Source organism: Mirounga angustirostris, unplaced genomic scaffold, assembly GCF_029215605.1.
Source record: "Mirounga angustirostris isolate CCGP_5_RB_7025 unplaced genomic scaffold, mMirAng1.0.hap1 SCAF_8, whole genome shotgun sequence".
Taxonomy (NCBI): domain Eukaryota; kingdom Metazoa; phylum Chordata; class Mammalia; order Carnivora; family Phocidae; genus Mirounga; species Mirounga angustirostris.
In genome coordinates, this window is record NW_026991716.1 from 98491505 (window position 1) to 98516729 (window position 25225).

The window sequence follows — 25225 nt, forward strand, 5'->3', positions numbered from 1 at the left end:
TTTAACAGAATGGATGCATCTTCAGGCATATAAATATTTTTCATGCCGAAGATGTTCGAGTCTAAGAACAAAGTGCATTTCTGATAAAAAGAATAGCCTCTGCATAAGCCACGGAATACATTAATGGAAACGGCATTGGGGGGGGTGTCTGGCTGACTCAGTTGGTGGAGTGTGTGACTCGATCTGAGGGTCGTGAGTTTGAGCCCCACATTACTTAAAAAAAAAAAGCATTGAGGATAACTATGTTCTTAGAACTGTGCTAGGCACTGTGGAAGTATGATTCATAGCACGTTAGCATTCTCATTGGAGGATAGACTGTGATATGGACATTTAAATGACAACATAAGGCAATATGTCGAGAGAAGTTACAAGATACTATTGGCAAGAGTCGGTTGTGAGTGTCATTGGGTGAGAATGGTCAGAGATGTCTCCGTGGCAGAGCGGACACTAGAGCAGAGTTTTGCATGATGGGAGGATCCAGATAGGCAGAGGGCAAGGAAGAGGGCATCTTGGATGGGGACAGTGGTGGGACTGAGGCTTACAGGCAAGAAGCAGAAGATGTGGCAGGTCCTAATGAGTATAATCGTCAGTTAGGAGTGAGATCTAATTTTGAAAAGGCATTTGGGGCCAGATTATGGAGGGCCTTGATTGAAAACCAAAGGAATTTGGAGATTATCTTTAGACCAAAAAGATGCTATTGAATAAATTATTAATCTGTTTGTATTTGTTTACTATGAAGTTAGGATAATAATAGTTCCTATTACAAAGGATTGTTGTGAGAAATAATTGAATTCATGTTTTACAATTATTTTGTTCCTAGGGTCTCCTATTGTAACTTTACAGTGATGTTGCTTATTACAAAGTAAACACCATCATATTTTGTTTTAAGAAGAAAAAATAACTCTGAATCACAAAAACCACAACCATAGCAAATGTGCATTAGTTGAAAACAGTGGTGGAATGTTATTGGATACTCACTTTTCAGTTCATTGTGTAAGACATTGACTTGATTAAAAAGGAATAAAATTAGTTTTGTGAGCTGGAAGGAATTTAGGGAAAAGAAACGAAGAGGCAGCGAGGGAGATCCCCTTGAGAGGAGAGCCTGAGGTGATTCCCACTGTTTCTGGAAAGACTTCTTGCCGGCGCTCTATCATTCTCCTCCAAATTACAACACAGGTCACGCTCTGCCTAACGCGGTCATCGTATCCAGTGTAATGACACTTTCTGAAACCAAACTGACTCAGTGCCATTGACTGTACACACATATCCATGTTTACAAACTAGCTGAATTCGGTGGACTTCAGCATCCATGGAACACAATCTACTCTCTTAAAGAATAAAACACTTTAATGGGGCGCCTGGGTGGCTCAGATGGTTAAGCGTCTGCCATCAGCTCAGATCATGGTCCCAGGGCTCTGGGATCGAGCCCCGCATCGGGCTCCCTGCTCTGCGGGACGCCTACTTCTCCCTCTCCCTCTGCCCCTCCCCCATGTGTGCTCTCTCTCTGTATCTCTGTGTCTCAAATGAATAAATAAAAATCTTAAAAAAAAGAGAATAAAACACTTCAAAATCCAACATTTGCAATCTGAGTGACAGTGTGGCGTAATAGAATACAGGGATTTGGAAGGTGAAGTTCACACAACTATTGTTTAGCTGGGTGCTTCCAAGCAAGTTACTCAACCTTTCTGAGATCCTTTCCTTCATCAGGAAAATAGTAACTATTTCAGAAGATCACAGTGAGGATTCATGAACCAACGTATCTTAAATGACACTTGTGGCACCTGGCAGACAAGAAGTAATACTCAGTGGTGTGTTGTAGGGGGCCCACACCAGCTCGCTAGAACTGATGGATAAATTATCAGAAATGTTGAGAGCTGGTTGTTAAACACAAGCATTTAGTTACAACTAAATAAGTTATATTAAAATCAACTGTAATATATACTCAAAACATATCACTTTCTAATCATTTAATTATATTTTATTATTATCTATGCTTTGAAGCTATTCACATCTATTGTATCTGTAGGATGGAAATATTCTGTAATGGTGTTCCACTGCACATTTCTTCCCAACTCTGCATTCAATGACTACTTGGTGGTAACCTGAAATCTTGGTGGAAGTGTTTGTACCACAGATATTGGAAAATGCTACAAATCGGGGCTTCCCCCCGCACCCTGCCCCACTCGTCTACCCTCCTGAAGAGAGATGGTTGTTAAACATTTCCCAACACACCACTGGTAACAAAAAACATTAGTTTTCTTCCCTTTAATGTATGTAAAGTTTCCGGCAGAGTGCATGCATGGTACACAGAATAGGCTGGTGAAACATAAGTCCTCATTGGTTTTTTAAAATATTTATTTAGTTATTTAAGAGACAGAGAGAGCACGAATGCACACCATACACACACACACACACGTGCGCGAGTCGGGGGAGGGATAGAGGGAGAGAATATTCAAGCAGAATTTCTGCCCAGTGTGAAGCCCAAATTGGGGCTTAATCCCACCTCCCATGAGATCGCAGCCTGAGCCGAAACCAAAAGTCTGATGCTCAACCGACTGAGCCACTCAGGCGCCCTAAGTCTTCATTGTTCTTGATTGGGTTAATTAATTAGACTCTTAGACATGGAAGGAATCTGAGACATAATCTCATTCAAGTCCTGAGGACGTTGGGCAGGAGGGACTTAGGAGCCCTAGCCTGACATTTGGGGTTCAGCTTGAATCCCACTGAGTCCCTGTCAGCTCTGTCCAGAGCTCCGGGTTTGGTAACTCATCTTGGGCCTCACTGTCCTCCTCAGATACCTAGCAGCACTGCCAAGGGGACCTCCCTTGCTGCCTCTGCTGGGGCCCCTGTCTCGGGATCCTGAGCCCCTACTGTTCGGCCTCTGCCTTGTCCTTGCCAGGCCAACCTTCTGCTGCAGGGACAGCAACCTGCTGGGAGCAGATCCTTGCTACCTGTTGCCCACCCAGCACGAGTGAGTCTCAGGATTTTGCTTGCACCTGGATTCACCGCCCTCGGAGCCTGACATCTCGGTTAGACTCAGCCTCCTAGACCAGACATGCCAGGACCCATGGTCATATTATTGCCATACACAAGCTACCAAGTCCCACAGCTGGCCGGCTGGGCTGAGTCACTTCCTCCCAGCCCCTGTCCCTGGGGGTAAGTTGGCCTCTGGGTCACGTATCCTGCTAGCCTTCTCTTCCTGTGGTTGGTTCACGCAGGGAAGACCCTGTGACGAAATATGAAAGAAGTAGAACTACAAAGGGCAACTAGCTCTATCACACATTAAAATATACTGTAAAACCTCTATGACGAAGGGAGTTGGGTCCTGGCTCCTTGGAGAAGTGGGTCATTCCAGAACCGGGGCAGGGAGAGTACGAGGTAAACATGCGATGTCCTCTGATCTTATTTCCTGGGGAAACACCGCAGTCTTTTCCACTGAGATCAGGTGCAGGCGCATTTCTACCCAACTTTCAAAGACCATATGGTTCACATGCTCTATAAATTATTCCTGAACAGGTGTCAACAAGCCCAGGCCCACAGATCAAATCTGGCTCACTGTCACCTGTTTTTATAGATCAAGTTTAATTGGACAGTCACACTCGGTCACAGCTGCTTGTTTCCTTATTGTCTATGGCTGCTTTGGGCAAAAGTTGAATAGTTGCAACAGAGACCACCGTGTGGACCACAAAGCCTAAAATATTTACTGTCACTTACTATCGATCCGTTATGGCAAAAATGTACTGATACCTGTTCTAATATACTGAAGAGGAAGGGAAATTTTCTGACTCCTTTTAGGAAACCAGTTTGACGCTGATCTGTAAGCCAGATAAAGACAGTACAAGAGTAAGAACTGAAGATCAGTATCACTCCTGCACACTGAACCATACATACTAACGAAAATATAGCAAAGGAAATGTTTTTCTGAAACCTCACTGACGTTGTTTTGGGCAGAAATTTAGTAATTTTGTTCAGCCACACACATCTGTGTCATCACTGGTGGTGGTCACTGTGCTTAGTGTTGGGGATATGAACACAAATAAATTATAAATGAAATCATAAATACACTTACTGTCCATGGGGGGAAGTAGACACTGAAAATATTTTGCTTGAAAGTGATGCTGTTTATCAGGGTATAAATGGGAGGTGTAGAAGCCATTACCAGGTCAGAGGGTTCAAGGAAGGCAGTGCCTTGAGGGTAAGCATATTGCCTTGTACATTGCCTTGTTCATTTTTTTTAAAGATTTTATTTATTTATTTGACAGAGAGAGAGAGAGAGAGAGCGCGCGCGCACAAGTAGGCAGAGCAGCAGGCAGAGAGAGAGGGAGAAGCAGACTCCCTGCCGAACAGAGAACCAGACACAGGAATCGATCCCAGGGCCCCGGGATCGTGACCTGAGCTGAAGGCAGATGCTTAACCGACTGAGCCACCCAGGCACCCCTGCCTTGTTCATTTTGCCCATGTTGAACCTGGCACACATCTGTGAGTAGGAAGCTTGGGTTGCATACTGCGGTGATCCTTGTGTCTAGCACTGAGCCTGACTCCAGTTTCCTCCAGGTGAGAACATTTCTTTTTTTTTTTTTTTAAGAATTTCCTTTTTTTTTTTTAAAGATTTTATTTATTTATTTGACAGAGAGAGACACAGCGAGAGGGGAACACAAGCAGGGGGAGCGGGAGAGGGAGAAGCAGGCTTCCCGCGGAGCAGCGAGCCCGATGCGGGGCTCGATCCCAGGACCCCGGGATCATGACCTGAGCCGAAGGCAGACGCCCAACGACTGAGCCACCCAGGCGCCCCAAGGTGAGAACATTTCATTCTGCTCTGTTGTGCTTCATGTGTCCAGCACGGAGCCTGGTGCTTAGCTTCTTGTGGACAGGCACCTGCATCATGCACTGTTGAGTCCCTCATGCTCAGTACTCAGCCTGCTCTCAGCTCCTCATGGGGTAGATGCCTTGTGCACTGCTGTTTTCCATGTGCGCAGCACTGAGTCTGGTGCTCAGATCCTTGTGCGCAGGCATCTTGTATTGTGCACTGTTGCATTCTTTGTGCCAAGCGATAAGCTTAGAACAATCGCTTTCTTTGTACATTGTTCGTGGGGCCCGCTTGTCAGGCTAGGACACAGCTCTCTGAAGGTCAGCATTTTGCATTGTGCACTTTCAGGTTCCTTGGGCCTGGTACTGGGTCTGGCACATAGTAGGAATTGGAATGACTCTCAGTTGAATCTCACAGGGTCAGCAGAGGTTCCTTAGGGAAAGGTAGGATGCCAGGGTTCTGGGTAAAAGAAGTAACCCGAAAGAGGCAGGATTGTAAGTGTTGAGTTGTGTATTGACCCCCCTCCTACTTTTATTCCTTTCTCCTAGTATTTCGTGACACAGAGACACATTTCTGGGGACCCGCTGAGACCTCTGCTTACCGTTGGGGGCCACATGTTGGGGGCCTTGGTTCCACTGTCCACAGAATGTATGTCTTTGAAGTGAGATAAGCAAGGCTCAGGGAGCTTTCTTGATGACTGTTAGGCTCAAGAAACATCACACACACACACACACACACACACACACACACACACACCCCAGAATCGACAGAATAAGAGGCAACTTACTTCAACTGACTTTCACATTCCCCCTGCTCTACCTAGAAACAGCTTTTTGTTATTTCATGGTCTTCTGATGAAAGATGTCACGGGTGGGAAAATCTTCAGCAACTCTGCAAGTGTCAGAAACGTTCAAAGAGGAGGGAAAACATGCTCTGAAAGCTGAGTTAAAACCCCTCTCTCTTCTGAATGCCCTTCACAGCCCCGGGTCTGGTCTTTTCAATTTGGCTTTTGAAGTTCTGTTATCTTTCAAGCTTAATTCTTCTTGGAGTGTGACCAATTTACTAGAGAAGTTACGTTTTTTCGAAAGGAATACTGAAACCTGAGCATTTCCATAGGAATATGGATTAGCATTCCTGCACTTCTTCTTCCATAGCCTTTGCTCTGTTCAAAAGTGCATTCTTGTGCAGACCTGTGAGTCCCACCCTCTTGTTTCCCAAACAAATTGACAAGGTCAAGCAACGTGAGTATGCTAAAGGGATTCCCCCTCTATCCTGCCCATCCTGTTGTGAATGAGTTTAGGTCCGGATGTATGAAACTGGTGCTTCTCAGAGGTCACAGGGCCTGCCACCATTTTCTGAGGTGTGGGTGTATTAAAAAATGAGATATGTCAAAATATGTGATATGTGTCAGAGTTTTTCAGGGACTGCAGTCTCATTTGGAGGTCATGCCGCTGGTCTGACTTTGACCTCTCATATGGAGGTCTCATTTGGAGGTCATGCCACTGGTCTGACTTTGACCTTTCACTTGGAGGTCTCATTTGGAGGTCATGCCACTGGTCTAACTTTGGCCTCTTTGCCAATGTGAGCCAGTGGTCCTTCTTGTACCTCCTGCTGCAAGTGAGGAGCCCTACGCTAAATGCGTGCATCTAAGAGCATCCATATTTGGTGGTCCCTGAGCGGCATTGGGCATCAGAAGCTACTTTTCAGCAAACAATGATCTTTTGCTATTCTTGATATTATTTAAATAGTTAAATTTTTTCATTAACGATTTAAAAAAAATCATTTACTGTGGTGTAGAGTGGGAGTCTCAGGCCTGCATGGGATGGGGAGATGCAGATGTCATAATCCTTGTCCTAAAATTGCTTATTGATATAGAAGAAATGTCAAAGACATCATTCTCTTAATTATGCTGCACTTATTAAGACAACTTAAGTCAACATGTACATTTTAGAATAGAAAATAGTGGTTCTCTACGTGGGCTGCCTGCCTATCTGTACTACGAGGGGTAGGAACTGACATACACGTTTCTTTTAGGTCTCTTCCAGACTGCTTGTGAGATACTGAAATAAGCAGCCCAGTGGGTCGACGTTAGCCATATCACCCATCGTGCCCTGACAGGAGTGGTTCTGTTTGACTTGGGTAGATATTCAGGTCAAGATTTTTCTTCTATTCACAGCTGCGGCCTCTTCAGTTAGTGAATTTTCCAAAATCATTCATTCGCCAAAGTATATTCCCAAAAGATGTGCCCGTGTCTGTATGATATAACCAATCAACTGAGATGCAAGAATCAGCTAGAGTCATAGAACGACAGTTTCAATTTGCAAGTATTTTCACCATAAGCAGAAATAAGTAGATCATCTATCATTTGGTTGTTTTCCTTGTACATACAGGGCCTTCAATTAATTCAATTAATATAATTCTTTCATTAATATCTACTAATGATTTTCTAAACATGTCAAAGCAAATAAAAGTAGGTGTTTCTCCTACTCGATGACGAGGGAGTTATTGTGTATATGTAGATCCCTGTTATTCTCCAGTACTCTGGGGGCTTGTGAACTGGCTACGTCTCATCCATCATATTGTCCATCATATTGTGTTTGCACCTTCTCAGACTAAGATGCATTCACATGCAAAAAGGTAGAAGTCAGGTGTAATTAAAAACAACATCGAAGAGCTCTATTTCTATACCACCAGTGAACTGAGCTGCTCACCTTTCATATTATAATCCCCTAAACGATGATACTCAGAGCATGGTTTACTATGATGAACGTGGCAATTAGTTTATTGTTTCTGAAATTCAGTTTTAATTCATGCTTCATTAAGTGTAAAACCTAGCAGTTTAATAGAGAACATTTAGAGATCTACATTTATGGAGGGGCGAGGTCTCTTAGATAAATAAAAGTTGATATCTACTGCTTCACCATTTGTATGTTAGGAGGGCATGAAGAAGTGAAGTGACTTCAACTGTCTCACTGGTGCCTGGCATGAGGAGGTAGAGAACAGAGTTTGAAGGTAGCCCTTGGTCCTTCACATTTCTATCCTGCAGTACATTAAACATATAATGGGCATTTGGGAGCCCAGCAAAGGCTTGCACTATGTCCACTGCTGTTGGTGGGTTGGCCACCAGAGGTCTAGTTGCACAGAGGACTTAGACTCTCCTGGCAGAGAACCCACTCTTAGGGAAGAATAAGATAGGCAAACAAACGTAGTCCAGCAGTGAAGCCCCCATCACTGTAATGAAAGAGGATTTATTCATTCAATCCACAAATATTTATTGATCATTTATCATGAGATTCTAAGTTTGATAGAGTGTCTATTGCCCAAATTTGTCTTCTGCTCTAGCCTGGCCGTATGGAGAGGGTGGATTTTGAACATAGGGATGGAAAGAGCTGCTTTGTTGATAACCCCATAGGAACGTTTTGGTACTTTTTAAAAGGTGGTATAACAGAAGAATAGAAGGATACCCCCTCACATACATTCATATACTGGGGATGTGGAGGCTGTGGTAATGCCCACTGGGGATGCCACACTGCCCAGCAAAGTTGACCGTGGTGCTGAGACCTCCATACCAGACAGGTGCACTGTGGTGCTGGTTGGCTTGTTTGTCAGCAGGGCTAAGAAGCTCTTGAGGACTTCTGGGGATGCTCGGAGAGCACGTTGCAGAGGCTGGGACCCATGGGGGGCACGAGCCAGCCAAAGAGATTGAAAAATAATTAATTTCACGTAAATAATTAAGAACATTTTTAAAAAGATTTTATTTACTTATTTGTCAGAGAGGGGTGGGGGAGAGAGAGAGCACAAGCAGGGGGAGCGGCTTGTGCAGGCAGAGGGAGAAGCAGGCTCTGCACTGAGCAGGGAGCCAGATGCGGGGCTCAATCCCAGGACTCTGGGATCATGACCTGAGCCAAAGGCAGACACTTAACTGACAGCCACCCGGGGGGCCCCATATAATGAATTTTTAAGTTGTTTCTCTAAATATTTCAAAGACATTGTTTGAAGGAGAACTTGAAAAGATTAAAGTGACTTTTTTGAAGATGATCCCCTAGTCACCAATAATTTGGCCAATTTAACACACTGTGGGTTTGTGTGGCTGAATTCAGCTGGTTAGTCTGTGTGTATAAATACAGATAACACTCGGTGGGTGTCTACTCCCTTTGTAGTCTTTACCGTGATGGGGCTGCAGTTGAAAAGCACTGGGGCCCATTCTGTCCTTGTGATTCTGACCACTCACCTCAAATACCGTTTGTTTTTAGTGCTGTCTGAACCTTTAGCATAGAGTTCCCAAAGACATTTCAGGAGCCCGGAGGGAATTATCAATTCCATGTTCTCAGAGCTTGAGGCATGGGTCTGTGTCCCTACGAATTTCACACTATTTTTACATTAGTGCCTCAAACACAACAGCTACAGATAATAATGCCAAGTAAACATGTTGTTCTTAAATTTATCTTTAAATTTAATTGTGCTTTCAGAGAAACTTGATACAGTTCAGGAGGAAGACTCAGGGTGGTGATCAAGCCAAAGTAATGCGATAATCACATGGGGATGAGACACTGTTCCAGAATCGCTGAGAATCGCACCCATGCACACGTGTGTCCATGCACATGCACAGGGTGGTGGCATGAATAATACCTCCTGTGTGAGCACCCGCCTCGAATCAGCAAGACATATGTCTTTCTACCATTAAAACTCCTTATATTTGAGGTATCGACACTTTAATCAGGCAAGTTGTATTCTTTTATCAAAGTATTTGTTTCCAGATCAGTTGATGTGAAATATTAATTTATTGAGTTTTTCTTTTCTTTACGTATATTCACTTTGTTTGGCTGGACTGTGACACCTTTGGAATGGAATTTTTAAAAGGCAGCTGTGCAAATTTGATAGGTAATCGCTAACAAAAGAATGGTTTTGATTAGTCCCATAATGAACCATTATCACTAGCTTCTTTCAACAGGCTTACAAATACAAATATGCCCATACATATTACATGTGTACTAAATGTGTGTACATTTTAATTTTAATGCTAATTCATATTTTTATACAGACTCAATACATGTTACTATTCAAGGTTGATTAAGTACAAGAGGGTTGAAATGCAGCCAATAAAACAAGATTAGAAAGAGATTAGAAACAAATTTTAATTAGAAAATCACCACCTCAAATCCTTTTAGGAAGTAGGCAGACATAAATAATTAAGAGAACCATTTAGAGACTTCTTGACAAGCAGCCCTGGGCTGGAATTCTGGAGGGCTGCATTCTGGTCACACCTCTAACGCTGGCTTTTTCTAGTGACCTTTAGTAATGGTTTGCTAGATGTTTCAGAACCTGGGAACATCCTAGGTGATCAATAAGTGCCTCTGAATCTCATTAATCCCAGGAGAAAGAATCTCAGGTCTCTGTTTTCCTTACAGAACAATTTTTGAGGCCATTTGGACCTCAATATGGCCTGGGACCAATTTGAAAAAGACCAACTCTCCTGGCTCTGATCTTTGGAGACTTCAGATATTCTGGATCAAGGCTAGATTCTATGGACTTGTAAAAAGACCGGAAATATTTCCTCTTTTTAGCGTACAAACCTTAATGTTAAAGATATTAAAAAATGTTACATAATCTATACCTTGTCATAAACTTCTCTACAAGTTACCATTAAACTGTTTTTTTTTTTTTTTTTTTTTTTACCCCTTGAAGTGTCCCAGAAGAAGTGAGACTTGCTCTGGTTTTTATCACCAGGGAAGTGTCACCTCAAGGGTCACTCTGCCTGCATTCGCCTTCGGGAACCTACCCCTGTCCTTCAGGACTTCCGCTTGCTTTGTTTGGAAAGGCCCTTTGCGACCGATGCCTGCTGCCCCATCACCCTGTGAAGATGATCAGCATCAGCTGATCAAACACGCCAGCACTTGGCGAGCACTCTGTTTCTCCGTATTTCTTGGAGCTGTTTTCCATGGCCGCTGTACCAAATTACTGCAGGTCCGTGGTTGAAAACGATACAAACTTGTTCTCACATTTCTGTAGGTTTAGCAATCCAGCACAAGTTCCGTTGGGCTAAAGTTAAGGTGTTGACAGGTGTTCCCTTCTGGAGGGTCTAGGGGAAGTCCATTTCCTTGCCTTCTGGAGCTTCTACAGGCTGCCCACCTTCCTTGGCTCATGGCTCCCACCGTCGGTTGTCAAAGCCAGCAACGCTGCATCCCTCTGAAAAGGACGTGTGAAGCCGAATTCTGTGCATTCAGAAACGGTGGAGGCTCTTTGTAGAGTTAGCAATCTACGGGGAACCCCTGACCCTCGTGGTGGACTGCTTTTAAAGGGGAGGGGGGCGGCATGTATGTCTGGAAACAATAGCCCTTTCACCAACAGCTCCCAAGCCCTGGTAGACAGACGCGGTTCACAGACTCCGAAGGGAGAGAAGTTGGCCCATCAGGCACCAAGCCTGCTGCTGCCTACGTGCTGTGCCCGATGGAGTATTTCTTCTCAACCGAGCTGCCTTTGGAGAAGAGACACTTGTTCTTGGGCTCCCAGTCAGGGGCTTTCTATGGGAACGCCTATTGCTGTCCGTTCAGTTCTGCCTCTTCAACTCCCCACCCCGTTCTGAATCATTATGAAATAGCACTCTTATTCCTCAAGAGTACAATACAATGTAATTGGAAAGAAATCTTTGAAAGTGCATTTGATTTGTATTTGTAACATGTGTAATAAGGCACCTGCATTAGAACCTTACCGAATGATCCTGTTTGGGCCTAAATTTCATCCTTGGCCTCGCTCTAAAGGAAAGGCTTCCTATGAAAATTGATAAACAGATGCTAGGGGGCCTGAGGAACCTGCTTAAGAGAACAGACTGTTTTGAAATACTTGAGTAACACCAATTTGGAAAAAAAAATCATGCCAATTAAGAGGCTTTTATTTCGGGGCGCCTGGGTGGCTCAGTCGTTAAGCGTCTGCCTTCGGCTCAGGTCATGATCACAGGGTCCTGGGATCGAGCCCCGCATCGGGCTCCCTGCTCCGCGGGAAGCCTGCTTCTCCCTCTCCCACTCCCCCTGCTTGTGTTCCCTCTCTCGCTGTGTCTCTCTCTGTCAAATAAATAAATAAAATCTTTAAAAAAAAAAAAAAAAGAGGCTTTTATTTCATAAAGCAGATGCAGTTAGGTATTTTTCAGTATATTGTTAGTACAGTTTTGCACCTTATCCACTTGGGAATAATTGCAATGAGTTTGCTTGAAGATATTCTATATTTTCACCTTGTTAGCCCAAATTGCTAAGATTTTGCCATATTTAGTCATTTTTAGGGGGAATGTTTTTGGTGAAGTTTTCTTTTTTTGCTTACACTGTAGACTGTTCTCCTGAGTGGAGAATGGCTGCTGAGTGTGCCAAAAAGTACAAAAGACTTCGGCAGGAAGACACTATTTACGATCATTTGATATTCTCCATCCCTAGAAAATTCTCAAATTAGGCTTATGAAGGCAATCCGATTTAGCTAACTGCTAACTGGAGAAAGCAAAAGCTTACTGGCGGGGCTGGTATTTGGACTTTCCTTGTCCTGGGTTCCTACCTCCCCTTAGCAGCAACACGCCTCCCGTGTCCCACGTATCGCTCCTCGCGGGGCCCTTCTACCAGGCGCGGCACCCAAACAGTGCTCTCGTGAGGCCGTCAGCCTTAGTGGCAATCAGTGATGGTTCTTGCCGGTCCCTCCACATGAAAGGTGCCAAATCTAAGATCAGGTGTGATTATGATGGTTCACATGCCTTTGCTTTCTCATACGTGAGTAAGGACCCTAATGTCTTAGATGTTTCCTATACGGCAGTGAAGTTAGTAGGAAAAGTGAGGCTTTCATCAACTGAGGGCTTCTGTGAGGTGATTTCAGGTTGAGTAGGGGATGGACTTGGAACTGGGGATGTGTGTCTCTGGGTTTGTAGGTCTCTTTTTTCTCCGACCCCTCGGGACTCTTTTTCCTGTTTGTGTACATTATAATCAGCATTCCTTGGCTTCCAAAATCACCGGTGTCATTTCAGCTTTTTTGGTTCAGCAGCAACTCCACCATTGCTTAAATTTTTTTTTCTCTTTGCAGTTAGAACTGTTTCACAAAGCCGTATGGTGCCACCAAGCCTCCAGGAAGAATGCAGAGATTTCATAATGTAAAAGGAATAACTTACTCAAGAGAGCCCTGGTAGAGCTAACGTAATGAGCTGAGGATTTCTCTAGAGATCTGTTGCCTGTTTGATGACAACAGGACACGTTTTTCTAAACAAGGAGGTTTAAAACCTCCAGTGGAGGTACGCTATTAAGTTATAGGATTTTTACTTCTCTCTACATTGCTCAATCAACAGTGGCCGTGGCTTTTTTTTTTTTTTTTTTTTTTTTTTTTCCCACTGCGGTGAAACCTGCCTCCAAAGCATCCTCCCAGGCCAGGCCTTCTGCTTTAGGTCCCTGTGGGGAGGCTCCAAGGTTAAAGCAATTCTCAAACTTATTCAGGAAGCAGAACTATTGGAAATCACAGAGCTTTTTTTCCGAGCGTGATGAAAAAATACTGGCTTCCTGAGCCCCAAATAACCAATTAGAAAAGTCAGTATCAGTCAAACAGAATCTTTGAATAAACTCCGAGATCTATATTGTTGGAAGCAGGAGCAAAATTTAAGAAAAATTTAGAATATAAAAGATGATCACTGATAAATTTCTATTCATTGTTTTAGAAAAACTTCTCCAGTTGTCTAGCAAAAGACTGCCATTTTTCAGTTTTATTGGTGGAATACCCAGGCTGACTTTCGGAAACATCCGTATTCCAGTGGGGCATAATTTCACAGTTACTGGTATAAAACTCTATCAGCCGCATAGTGCTCTAGAGTTGATGACAGCATGTGATTATGACCTTGGACGCAGTATTCAGAGTTCACTCTAACGGCTGGCTGACAGTTGAGGCACAAGGAAACCTAATGCTACATTCATTATGTTTGATTTCATTCACGGCTTACGGGAGAAGGGACTGGCATCTAGACCCGAGACACTCTCCAGGGTCACTGCACGATAGGTGAGGAGCTGGCCTGTCACCCTGTGCTGCCATCATGCCCATCCCACGCTTAGAGAACGGCATCGCTGCTAACTGAAACGGGAGAGATGATCACTAAGGCTGTGTCACTTGAGAAGGAATATATACCGAACCAGAGGGGAAAGGGCTATTTATTTGGAGAAGTTCACCATCAAATCACTGGACAGGAGAAACAACTCATGGGGAAAGTCAACACTTACTACAATCAAAAGGGAACCCACTGTCATTTGCTGATTTCTCTAGGCACTCTCAGTGTGATGTTGAGCAAAAAACTCCCTCAAACATTTTCTACTGGATAGGCAGCCATGACTGCGAAAAATCCCTCTTTTTGTTGCTGCTGTTGACACCTCTTTCCACGGTTTTCTGAATTATATTAAGCCTGATACAGTGTATCTGATGTCAGCACTCACCCAATTTAGCATTAATTTCTCTGGATGGAAATATGAGCCATATGTTTATGTTAGTAATAGCAGCACTACGCATTTGATCATTTCTGAGCAGACTGATTTTTTTTTTTTTTCATCTCAAAGAGGCAGTTCTGGGAGTTTGTATTCATTTTTGAAGCCTCAGCCGCTTTCAGTACAGAGGCCACACACGTTTCCTAATCTTATTTTATTTAATTTCTCGACTGGTCTGACTCTGATTAGAGGTTCAAATAAAACTGATTCTTCTATGCCTTGATTATGTTAAAGTATTTCTGTCTCTCTCCTGACACAGCAGAAACTGCATGTAAATTAATTGTTACAAAGTTGTAGCAGAAAAACTAGTATTCTTTGAGGTGGCTCTATTACTAGATTTCCAGATGGCTGAGATTTTTTTTTTTTTTTTAATATACTCAACCTCACTTCATAAAAACATTTTCACAAGGGTACAGAAATCCAACCGGGAAGCGCCTCTTTCCAAGCGCGCTCATATGCACATAAACAGCTTCGATTTGGGGAGCCAGCGGGGGGTGTGTAAAACAAAATGAGTAAAAAAAAAAAAAAAAAAAAGGTTGCACAGAGAGTAATTTTAATCCATTCCATTTTTAAATACCACAATAAATTTAATTTTCACAATAAATTAAATAGCCATATTCAGTTTACAAAATAGAATTACTTAGTGTGAAACCAGTATTTACAACAATATACATTATGTACATGACATTTCTCTTTGTTGACACAGAACATGGAAGTAAAAGGACTTTAACTTTCCAATGTGTGATTGACATGCTACAAGTAACACCATGGTCTATATGAGAAAACAATAGTGCAAAATCACCACAGGTACTTCGGGACAATGTCAGTTTTATGAGATACGACATTCTTTCGAATCATAAGAAAATAGTATTTTCTGTTTCCACGGCACCAATTCAGGAGCTGAATTAAAGAGCCAGCTTTCCCTTAGAAAAGAATGCATAACTGCATCTTCTACTTCCTGCAGCTTCACAGCCATTGGTACGTTTTCACACATCATCTTTTGGCTTAAACTCTATGAAAATGGCGGGCGACAAATTCTGACTCAAAGGAAGACTAAACTCTTTGAGAATAGCTGAAGTCACTTTCCCCTAATACCACCACCTTTTCTTTTTGTAAATATCTTAAATGATGCAACTACTTGGACAGCGAATTATTTTTTTGTAACTTTTCAATAGAAAAAGAATTGATCTTATATTTGGTCACACACTGTGTATGTACAAGTACACACGGAAAAATGACTTGGATAGTTGTGTCTAAGAAAAGTGCATATTTTAATCTAGAGGAGACATTGTGTGTCTCCAGCCACAACACATAGTGTTATATGACTTATTATTTTAGGGCCAGTTCAATGTCCTCCCAGTGATCTGGTAAAATTTTTGATTGAAAGGGTGAAAAAATTTGCGCAATTTGGTAATGACAGAGGGGTCCACCTCTGGATGAATGCGCCCCTTGCTGCCCGCCAGGCACTTATTAAAGATAATGTTAAATCGCAAGCAGTAAAACCCTCTGGTAGCATTGAAATATAAATTGTACTGACTTATCCTAGGGGGAAGATTTAGGAACTTCTCCACGAGCTGAAGTTCTGGCAGAGGTTCCGTGATGAGGCGATCTCCATCGACAATGTGAAATTGCTCAATCGGAAAGTATTTTAACCACCTTTCCAGATGTTTGGTGTAGATGCTGGTTCTTACTGCCTTGTATTTTGTGTTCACTTCGCAGGTATTAGGGTCTATTGCCAGCTTCTCAAACTTGTAGTAAGTTTTATTCTTCCTCTCCTTCCCCTCTAGCACCTGAGTGTAATCAGAAATAGCTCTTGTGGTTGGCTCCCTGACAATGATCAACAACTTGATGGATGAGTTCATCTTGTAAATCCTTTCCGGAACCTCCTCCGTGATAAAATATGCTGGGCTCTTTTCAATTGTGATTTGCTGTGGGTAGGAAAAAGGCATCTTTTTCCTGTACCACTCAATGCCCTTGGCATAATTCTCATCATTGTCAAAAAAGTGGATTTCTTGAGAGGCTTTGACCACAGCTGGATGGAGGTTCAGCATCTCAAGCAGGGCCCTGGTGCCCCCTTTCCTCACCCCAATGATAATGGCCTTGGGGAGCTGCTGGACCAGGTCATGAAGGCGAACCTGATCCTTGGAAACGTTGCCCTTCCGGAACTCGTGCAGCAGGCCACGTTTAAACTGCAGGGCGCGGAGAGGGAATTCGGCCTGGCCACGGGCTCCAAATCGGCCTTCGATGGGGCAAATGGGCTGCAGCCTGAAAGCAACAGAAAGCGGCTTTTAGAAGCTCCTGGCGACTAACTTGTCATTTTTCTGCTTCCCTAGTTGGAGTAAGACTTTAGATGCATAAATAAAACCACTGGTTCCCAGCCTGCTGCAATCCATAATGAACATATGTTTGGGAAATTTTATTTTAAGCAACCCTGTATTAAATGGAGCACACATAATTGATGGGATTATTTTATTAGGGCTCCTTAAAATTTTTATTCGCCAAGCGCTTAATTGACTACAGCGTGCATTGATGTTCGCAGTACAGGACAGACAAGTGACACCAGCCATACTAATAGCCTTTTAACAGCTCACCAGTTAACATCATTTAGAAAACTCGAAAGGCAGAAGATGACCATCTTCAGCTGGGAGGCCGAAGACTGGCTAGGAGGCCACGTTTTTTGGGTTTCGTGGGGTAGTAGTTCTTGCAGCTCAGTAGCACTCACGTGGCGCTTAGAAATCTCTGAGATCTAATCTGAGTAGAGGTCCCAGTCTCTGCCCGTGACTAGTTGTATCATCAACCTGCAAAAATCCAATCTTGGCACTTGCTGAGCTTTTCGTTCTATGAGAATTTCTGCCATTGGCCTTGGGGACAGCTAGGCAAATACTCTATTTCTTCTGCCTCTCTCTCTCTCTTTCTGTCTAAAGAGGTCGAGATTATGTTTTTACTTTGCTGAATGTAGGAACAAATCCAACGCCATCAGCAAGTGCTGTCTATCACCTCCCACGCCTGGGACCAGAAATCAACCAGACCTTGCCAGAGCCAGAAGCTTTGGGTTCTCACTGCCAAGCCCAGGGATATCAGGGACTCAAGCATAGGAAGGAAGACGTGCAATGGATGGAGCCAGAAAGGAGGATTTCCACTTCAGCATTGCCCTAAATAATGAACCACCACCACTGTTTTTTTTTCAGAGAGAAAGGCGTGGTAATAATCATAATGATATTAGACTAGAGTTACTGCTTGATTTGGCTCGACCAATGTCTATGGGTGGCATATGGAGTTTCCTTTTGGGTAACAGTCTGGAACCTAACTGAAATTCATTCTAACTTCCCTAAGTTTATCCGAAAAGGCATTTTAGCCTTCTTGCTAAAGGGTGTAAGATTAGTCAAAATGGCTGTTAAGCCAATCCTCCAACTGAAGCTTCTAGCTATCCTAATTATTTCGTGTCTATGTTCCCCTCTCTGTGGCAATGAGGCTGTCTCTTGCTTTTCCCAAGAGACCCTATTGTACCATTCTCATCTTCTGTAATGTTTATAATTAAAGGAAGAGGGAAACTTTGTCATGCCACGGCATTCTACAGAACTGAGGGGAAAGAGTTTGCCTGTCTGTTTAAACGTCTATCAGAATGCTTATGGAAAACTATACTCATATATTATTTGTTTGTGGTGTTTTTTATGATTTTAGAAACAACTCATGCTCATTGTGGAAAACATGAAAATATGGAATAGTATAAAAAATAACGGGGTTCACATTTAATATTTTAGGGAAACATGAATTTTGTTTTTATAAATTCGTTAATAAGATTAATATGCTAGAGCTCTACGTGGAAGATATAAAAGTAGTAACACATACGTAGTCAAAGATATTTTTAATTGTGACATTGATGGGGATATCACAAATTCATCTTTCAGCTCTTCTTGGGTTCTGGTTGAAAATTAAGCCCTAATTCACTACAGCATCTGTTGAATGCAATGGATGGACTTCTCTCCAATGCATCTAGAACGATCCTTTTCTGTAAGGACTTAATTCTCTTGCAGAACTCTGGCCAAGAGAGCCTGAAACAGACCATCTCTGTCCTGTTAGAGCAGGAAAGAATTTCCCTACTTCTAGAAAGGCTGTTCTTTCTTTTCTTCCTTCCTCTTTCTACCTTCTACCTTGGCAGCTCATACCTTGCAGAACAATTGCTTTTTGACTTCCTAACTCATGGTAGGAGAAAACATATTATTTCTATTTCCTGAAGAGTAGATGCTGAGCATGGGCCTCAGACATGGAAAAAAAAAACCCCATGGAATCTTAGGACCGGAAGGGACAGCTCAGCCCCCCACCCAGAGAGCAGGGTCTTCAGTTACTAAAGGATAGGCCTAAGTAAGTGTGTGTCAATTTCAGACATAATTTTGTTCAAACTCTCAAATTAGAGGTTTTGGGAAAGCCCAAAAGCTGTCCCATCAGAGACCAGACACCAAGTTAAAAATGAAAAGAATCATTCACTAAATAACTACTGTGTTAATGATCACTGGATCAATCACTCAATAAAAAGGAAATGATTGGAAGCTAACTGAAGGTATTGGGAAGAACTTGACATAAAAGTTCCATCAGGAACAGGACAATGGTGCCCGCCTCAAGGCTTTTCATTAATAACTAAGTACCACTTTAGAGAACTACTTGAAGTCAGTGACAAGCTCTGGATTATACCATTTCCCATAGTTAGCAACCAGTGAGTGGGAAGTTCACTTAGGAATTTTGAATTGAAAAGCATCAGACGGGTTCACTTTACTAGTTGAAACTGACACTGGCTGAAGGAAAATAAAAACCACTGCAATATTATTTGTTAAATAACCTAGTGATAAGACCTATAGATTAGAAAAGGGAAATTTTAAGGAAGATATTTTCATTTTAAGTGTGGCTGCATTTTCATGGAAAATGGGAAGTGAATTCATAGAGAACATATTTCCATCTTTCCGGTGCAATAATTAATTTTAAAGGGCAAAGAAGGGAGCTTCTCATTTCAGAAATTAACGTCTTTGTCTTTTCCAATCATACCAAATGTGGGACAGTCCTGAGGTACTCAATGTGAAGCCAGCTGATATTTGGGGGGACTTCTTGCAAGTCTAGTTAGTACCTCTCAACAGTTTGCTTATTTAGAGCCAAGTGCTAGTTCTATAAATTTCCTCTCCCTGGATTTTTCCATTGTTTTCTGGGCAATTACTCTGAGTGACAGCCTCCTCATCTGGTCCTTTCAGCTCCTGGAAACCAGACTTAATTAACATGGTTAAAACTCCCCAAGCCTGCAGCCATCTTTCCAAAGCAATGGATTCCAACTTGATGAGCTCCTTTCCAGGCTCATACATAATTTTAACTCTCCCAGTAGCACATTCATTGCTCACTCATAAATTTCGAAATGAAGATAAATAGATACAGCATCACTATTTTGCGACGGCTAGAGGTCGACAACCAGATGCACACAGACCACACTGAGCTCTTGTAAAGGACATTTTTAACATATACGGCTTTATCCCTTCTCTGAAAACAAATGTCAACGCACACAGAATACAAATGGATCTTGACGAACACCTTGGTTTGAGCAACTTGGAGCTCTTTCTTTTAAAGGCTCAATAAATCAAAACCAATATTGCAGAAAAGCACATTTCTTGGGAATTTTGAGAGAGGAAAACAAATGGATAGGTTTAGGATTATGTCCTAAGGAAGTTTAAATCAAGAGACACTTGAAGTCACACAGGCATAAGTATGTGTTGAATTACCTACCTATCCAAGCTCCCAACTCTGGCGACTAGATACAGCAGACTCCCAACGGCAAGGCTTCCCAGCACCAGGAGCTTCTGTCTCAGCCACGCCTGCTGTTTGAATAGCATGGCCCTCCATCAACCTTCGGGACTTCTGCAGCCTGAGAGACAGGGAGAGAAGGGGACTCATCAGCAGGCGTCTCTAACAGGCTCTGTGGTTTGTCACAAAGCCACAGAGGGGGAGTACAGGTGATTAAGTGATACTTCATGGAGAAAAGATCCCATACTGACCTTGACAATGTTCAGGGTGTAACAGCTATTTACCCAAACTTGCCTTCCTTTTCCTGGCCCATGTTATAAGATCCAATACTAAACTAGGGGGAAGCTCCTAACTAGACAGAACCTGCTGGGCAATCGTCAGAGTGAACTAATGCATATATTATAACATATATATACACCCTGTGTGTGGACGTACGTATATTTGTTGTTACTGTTAGTCATTCAAAGAACACTGATAAAATGAGCAGCTGGGTAACCTGAGGTTTGCCAGTAGGGCAAATAATAAACTGAAGGCTCTGCTCCAGAATAGCCAGACAAATGTAGAAGTTCCTTTTCAGTACGTGATCATTTGGGGCATAGCAATGACATATTTTACTTGCCTGTTTTTTTGTTTTGTTTTGTTCTGTTCTAATTGTGAAGGGGGTGAGATCAAGAGCCAGTTCTTTACTCCCCGAGGTCATCAGTGGCAACTATCAGGACCTCAGACGTTGGAGGACAATGGCTCCAAGTAACCTGATGTCGCCCTTCGCCTCCTCTGCCCGGTCCTGGATTGGACTGACTGAGGTTTGGAGACATGCTCGGACTAGATTCCCCTGCTGTGTGACCCCCTTCTGGCTCTCAATGAATTCACACAGATTTGGTGATATGGGTCTCATTCTTCTATCACGACAGAAGCTTGCCGGGAAGCTTTGTACTCTTTTTCCTGAAATAAGGCTGGTTGAGGAGTGTAAGGCTTTACTAGTGCTATTATTAAATTTGGGGGGGAAATGCAAGCTTTCAATTCAGCCTTTCTTATTAAAAGTAAATCCAATCCCCTTTCAAGATAAGATGGTTTGTTTGTTTCTTTTTTTTTTTTTTTTTAAAGATTTTATTTATTTGAGAGAGAATGAGAGAGAGCACATGAGAGGGGGGAGGGTCAGAGGGAGAAGCAGACTCCCCACCGAGCAGGGAGCCCGATGCGGGACTCGATCCCGGGACTCCAGGATCATGACCTGAGCCGAAGGCAGTCGCTTAACCAACTGAGCCACCCAGGTGCCCTAAGATGGTTTGTTTCTTATTGAAACTCAAAATAGTAACCCGAGAAGAGGGACTCCAGCAGTGGGCCATGGGTAGAAATTGTTTTCTTGCAATGGTATTTCCATGTTTGCTATGTGGAAAGGGATATACCAGGACTGATCGACTGGTCTATTCATTTGCTTGTCAAGAGATTACTGAGCACCAAGAACATTTCCAGCTATTCTATTAGGTTTATGGAGGATTCCAAAAAAGATACTGAAAGAGTTTTAGCCCTTGAAAAACGAATAAGGGGAGAAGTAATTGCAAAACAACCAGAGAATGCAACCTAGTAATAATGTATAAATAAATGTTGAGGAAAAAAATGAAGAAACGGTCAGGGATGTGAGCTCCATGGGAATGCTTTTTCTGTGGAATGTAGTACATGACCTGGTGAGGAGGGTTTAGGAAGAAATCCCAAAGGAGAGAGGTCAGAGCAGTATTAATCCAACACACAGTCAACAAATATTTATGGAGCATGCCTTATATGCTAGATTCTCTACCAGGTGCTAAAGAGACAGTGGCCAACTGGGGGTCTGTGGTCTAGTGGAGAAGACAGATATTAAACCAGTAAACATAGGATTCACATATACTTACAAATTGTAATACCAAAGGAAAATTACAGGATACAGTGAGAAAGAATAACGGGAGGAAGCTATTTAGTCCTTCCTGAAGGAGTGACACTTGGTCTGACAGCTGAGGATGAGAAGCAAGGAGGACAGGACTAGGGCAGAGTGGGTTTCAGGCAGAGGAACTCCCATGCACAAAAATACCGAGGGGGAAGAAGGCTTGGCTGGTTTGAGAAGCGAAGGAAGTCTGGCATGGCTGGACACAGGCATTGAGGGGGACAGAGAAAAGGCTAGGAGCCAAAGCAGAGAGGAGGCAATAGGAAATGGGTCTTTGCAGGCACTGGGTGAGCCTGTGGTTCTGACTGAGCACATCTCGCATTGTGTGTAGGTAAAATGGGGAAGAGAAGGAAAAGAGGTATTTCAGGAAATTATCAGAAAACCCTAGGAAATTATTTCCACTTTATGAACAGGTAAAGCGAAGCTCAGGCCATTTTCTCTAACTTGCCTGAGCACAGAGGTGAAGTGAAGGCAAAGGCAGCAACTTGTGCTGTGTGATTCAGGGCTGCCCCGAAAGAATCCATTTTGTGTGTCTCAAGGTTAATGTCTAATGTCGAAGTCTGGGGCTCTGGTCCCTGTTGAAATGCAAATACTGCAGCAATAGGGTGGAGAAAAGAAAGCTGTGCTCAAGTCCCCTAATCACAGTCGCCTCTTAGTAGCTCTGTGATCTTCGGCGTGGCTGCCCAGATTCTCCGGGCCTCTCTTTCTCTATCTATAAAGTGGGGACAGTCTCTGACCTCCCTACTCCGTAGGCCCACAGTGAGAATGAAGTAAGGTTTCTACGAGGAACATCACTCGACACAGATTTATTGATATGATGCTAACATAGGGATTATATGTCATCTTTTATTAATGTGAATGAATTCCATGTGTATTCACAGAGTGAGAGAGCAAGAGCTATTATGTAGTTGAAGAGGGCCAGCTACAAATGGGACAGATGAGAAGAGTCAAGGTAGAGGTGCCTGGGTGGCTCAGTCGTTAAGCGTCTGCCTTCGGCTCAGGTCATGATCCCAGGGTTCTGGGATGGAGCCCCGCATCGGGCTCCCCGCTCGGCGGGAAGCCTGCTTCTCCCTCTCCCACTCCCCTTGCTTGTGTTCCCTCTCTCGCTGTCTCTCTCTCTCTGTCAAATAAATAAAATCTTAAAAAAAAAAAAAGAGTCAAGGTAAATGAGCTTGTCCCATGGCCTTAGGGAGGGTCAGCAGCCTCATACAGAGGAGCAACCTGGAGGGAGGCTGGGGAAGTCACCTGGCCTCCTCCACCATCGAAACGGAGGGCCCACACTCTGCTGCTTCAGACTCTACCACACAGTGCTTTGTCCACTTTCCCCAGCTCACTGGCGCCCTGGTCTGTCTCTAGCTATAGGTCACTCTCTGTAAGGCCGGGGCCACATCCCAGCTCCTGGAGGGAAGGCCTCTTGGGCTGATGGCCCAATACAGTCATCTCCGACCGACCGCCTCTGCGTTCCTGCGGTCTGTGTGGTCACGGGCGCGGTGAGGCCCTCCATTGCTGCAAGTGCTGGATTGGTGCCAGCAGCTGCCTTCGTGCGTGGGAATCACCACAGCTCCCAGCTATGGGCTAACCCCGCTCGCTGGCTCAGAACAGAAAGCTACCTGAAGGGTGTGAGCCCAGAATCTCTCTGCTTGTTGCATAGGCTCGGGGTTCTCTATTGTGAGCTTGCAGAAACTTTAGAAAATGCACACCTACCACCACCTTCAGAGATTCCAATTTAATGGGTCTAAATTAATCTTGCATCGTGGTTTGTTTTTGTTTTTGTTTTTGTGTAGTGAATGACACATAAACCTTAGTCATAGTCATTTTCTACTGTCTTTTCTTTTTTTTTTCTTGAGTCACCAAGTTCAGTAAACTCTTTCTCCTTAATTTCTTCTTGCCCTGTGTTGTGGAGGCACCTAATGCCTCCTTTATTTCTTAACATTTGGGCATGTTCTCCTTGTGCATTTCCTATGGCCTGTATAGTCTGATTATTCTTCCTCATACAAGATATTCTGTCCCTCATCTGTTTTTTGGTTATTTGCTGGATCAAGTCTGATCTCTTCTTGAAAAGTATGGGCCCTTCCCTCCGAGGGCCCAGCTTGGACAGTCAGCCTCCCTTCTTGTTACTCCCCAACACCAGCCTCTGTGCCCTTCTGGTCAGCTGCTTTACTGCTTCTCATACCTCCTCACTCTCATCTCTATGCTTCCACCAGTTTCCTCACTGGCCCAGAATGGCTTTCCTGCATTTCCTCCTTCAAGACTCCTGGATCCTGTTAATAACTTCCTGGAGAGGGTGATCCTGGTGGATGGGCAATTTGGGGGGAAATCCCAATATACTGCCCATTAGTGGGTGGGAGTGGGTCAGGTCCGTTGTGTAGATAATTACAGGAATGAAGGGTGATCATTTGCATGTAGGGGAAAAATGACCAGGGCTATGAAGGCTGCGGAGGAAACAGCCGAGATTTAGAAGATATCACAACAAAGCTATCGAACTTCTGCTGTGATGCACGTGCCATTTGGTAAACAGTAGGTTATGAAACCTTACTGAATATGAGGCCACTACTTTTTCCACTGCCACTGGGGATCTTTCACTGTCAAAAGTTCCAATACTCCACCTACAGACCCTCCCTTCATGGTGAGTCCAACGGTCACCATGGAGGTTTTGCTCTGTGGGGTTAGCTGGTACTGTCAGTCCAGCTTCTGTTGGAGATGGCTTAGATAGGCCCACCAGTGGGGTTCTCCTCACGTTTGTTCACACTGCCTCCTCTCCTTATGGCAGGCCCATGGCACTCTCCAAAGCATCCTAATGTCTACCAGGATGCTGAGGAGAACTACAATTTTCATTCAAGGGCTCAGCTAGTGTGAACGAGTCGTACGTGGTGAAGTGCAAAGACCACTGGACTGGGAGTCAAAGACCCTGAGTAACATTTTGGTTTGGTTTTATAATGGAAACTCTCTGGATTTTGCTATCCTCATCTGTACAATGAAGATAATAAAGTCTATCTCACAGGGTTATTATGACATGAGCCTTGAGTAAGACAAGTTGGGATAGAACTTTGGATATTTGGGGCACGTTACAAAAATGAGGCATCACAAAAGCTTCAGGAGGCTGATATATTTGTTCTTGCAATGCATTTTCGAGAGGAAGAGACTAAAATAAATGCAGTTCTCATTAATAATATAGTTAGACTGTGAAAAATATAAGCCTTTTTAAATATAAATAACTTTTAATGGAAACTACTGTTA

The 25225-nt window shown here is 43.4% G+C and overlaps 1 protein-coding gene across 2 annotated transcripts in view; it reads right to left on the bottom strand.

The window, feature by feature from the left end:
* Positions 1-14819: 14819 nt before the first annotated feature.
* Positions 14820-25225, bottom strand: part of HS3ST5 (heparan sulfate-glucosamine 3-sulfotransferase 5) — a 268868-nt gene continuing 258462 nt past the window's right edge. For both annotated transcript variants that reach the window (XM_045865356.3, XM_064598025.1), the window contains 2 exons: positions 20053-20191; positions 14820-16557 (listed from right to left, as the gene is read on the bottom strand). In XM_045865356.3, coding sequence (XP_045721312.1) covers positions 15627-16557; positions 20053-20159 — 1038 coding nt within the window. In that variant the 5' untranslated portion in view covers positions 20160-20191 and the 3' untranslated portion in view covers positions 14820-15626. The remainder of the gene's footprint in view (positions 16558-20052; positions 20192-25225) is intronic.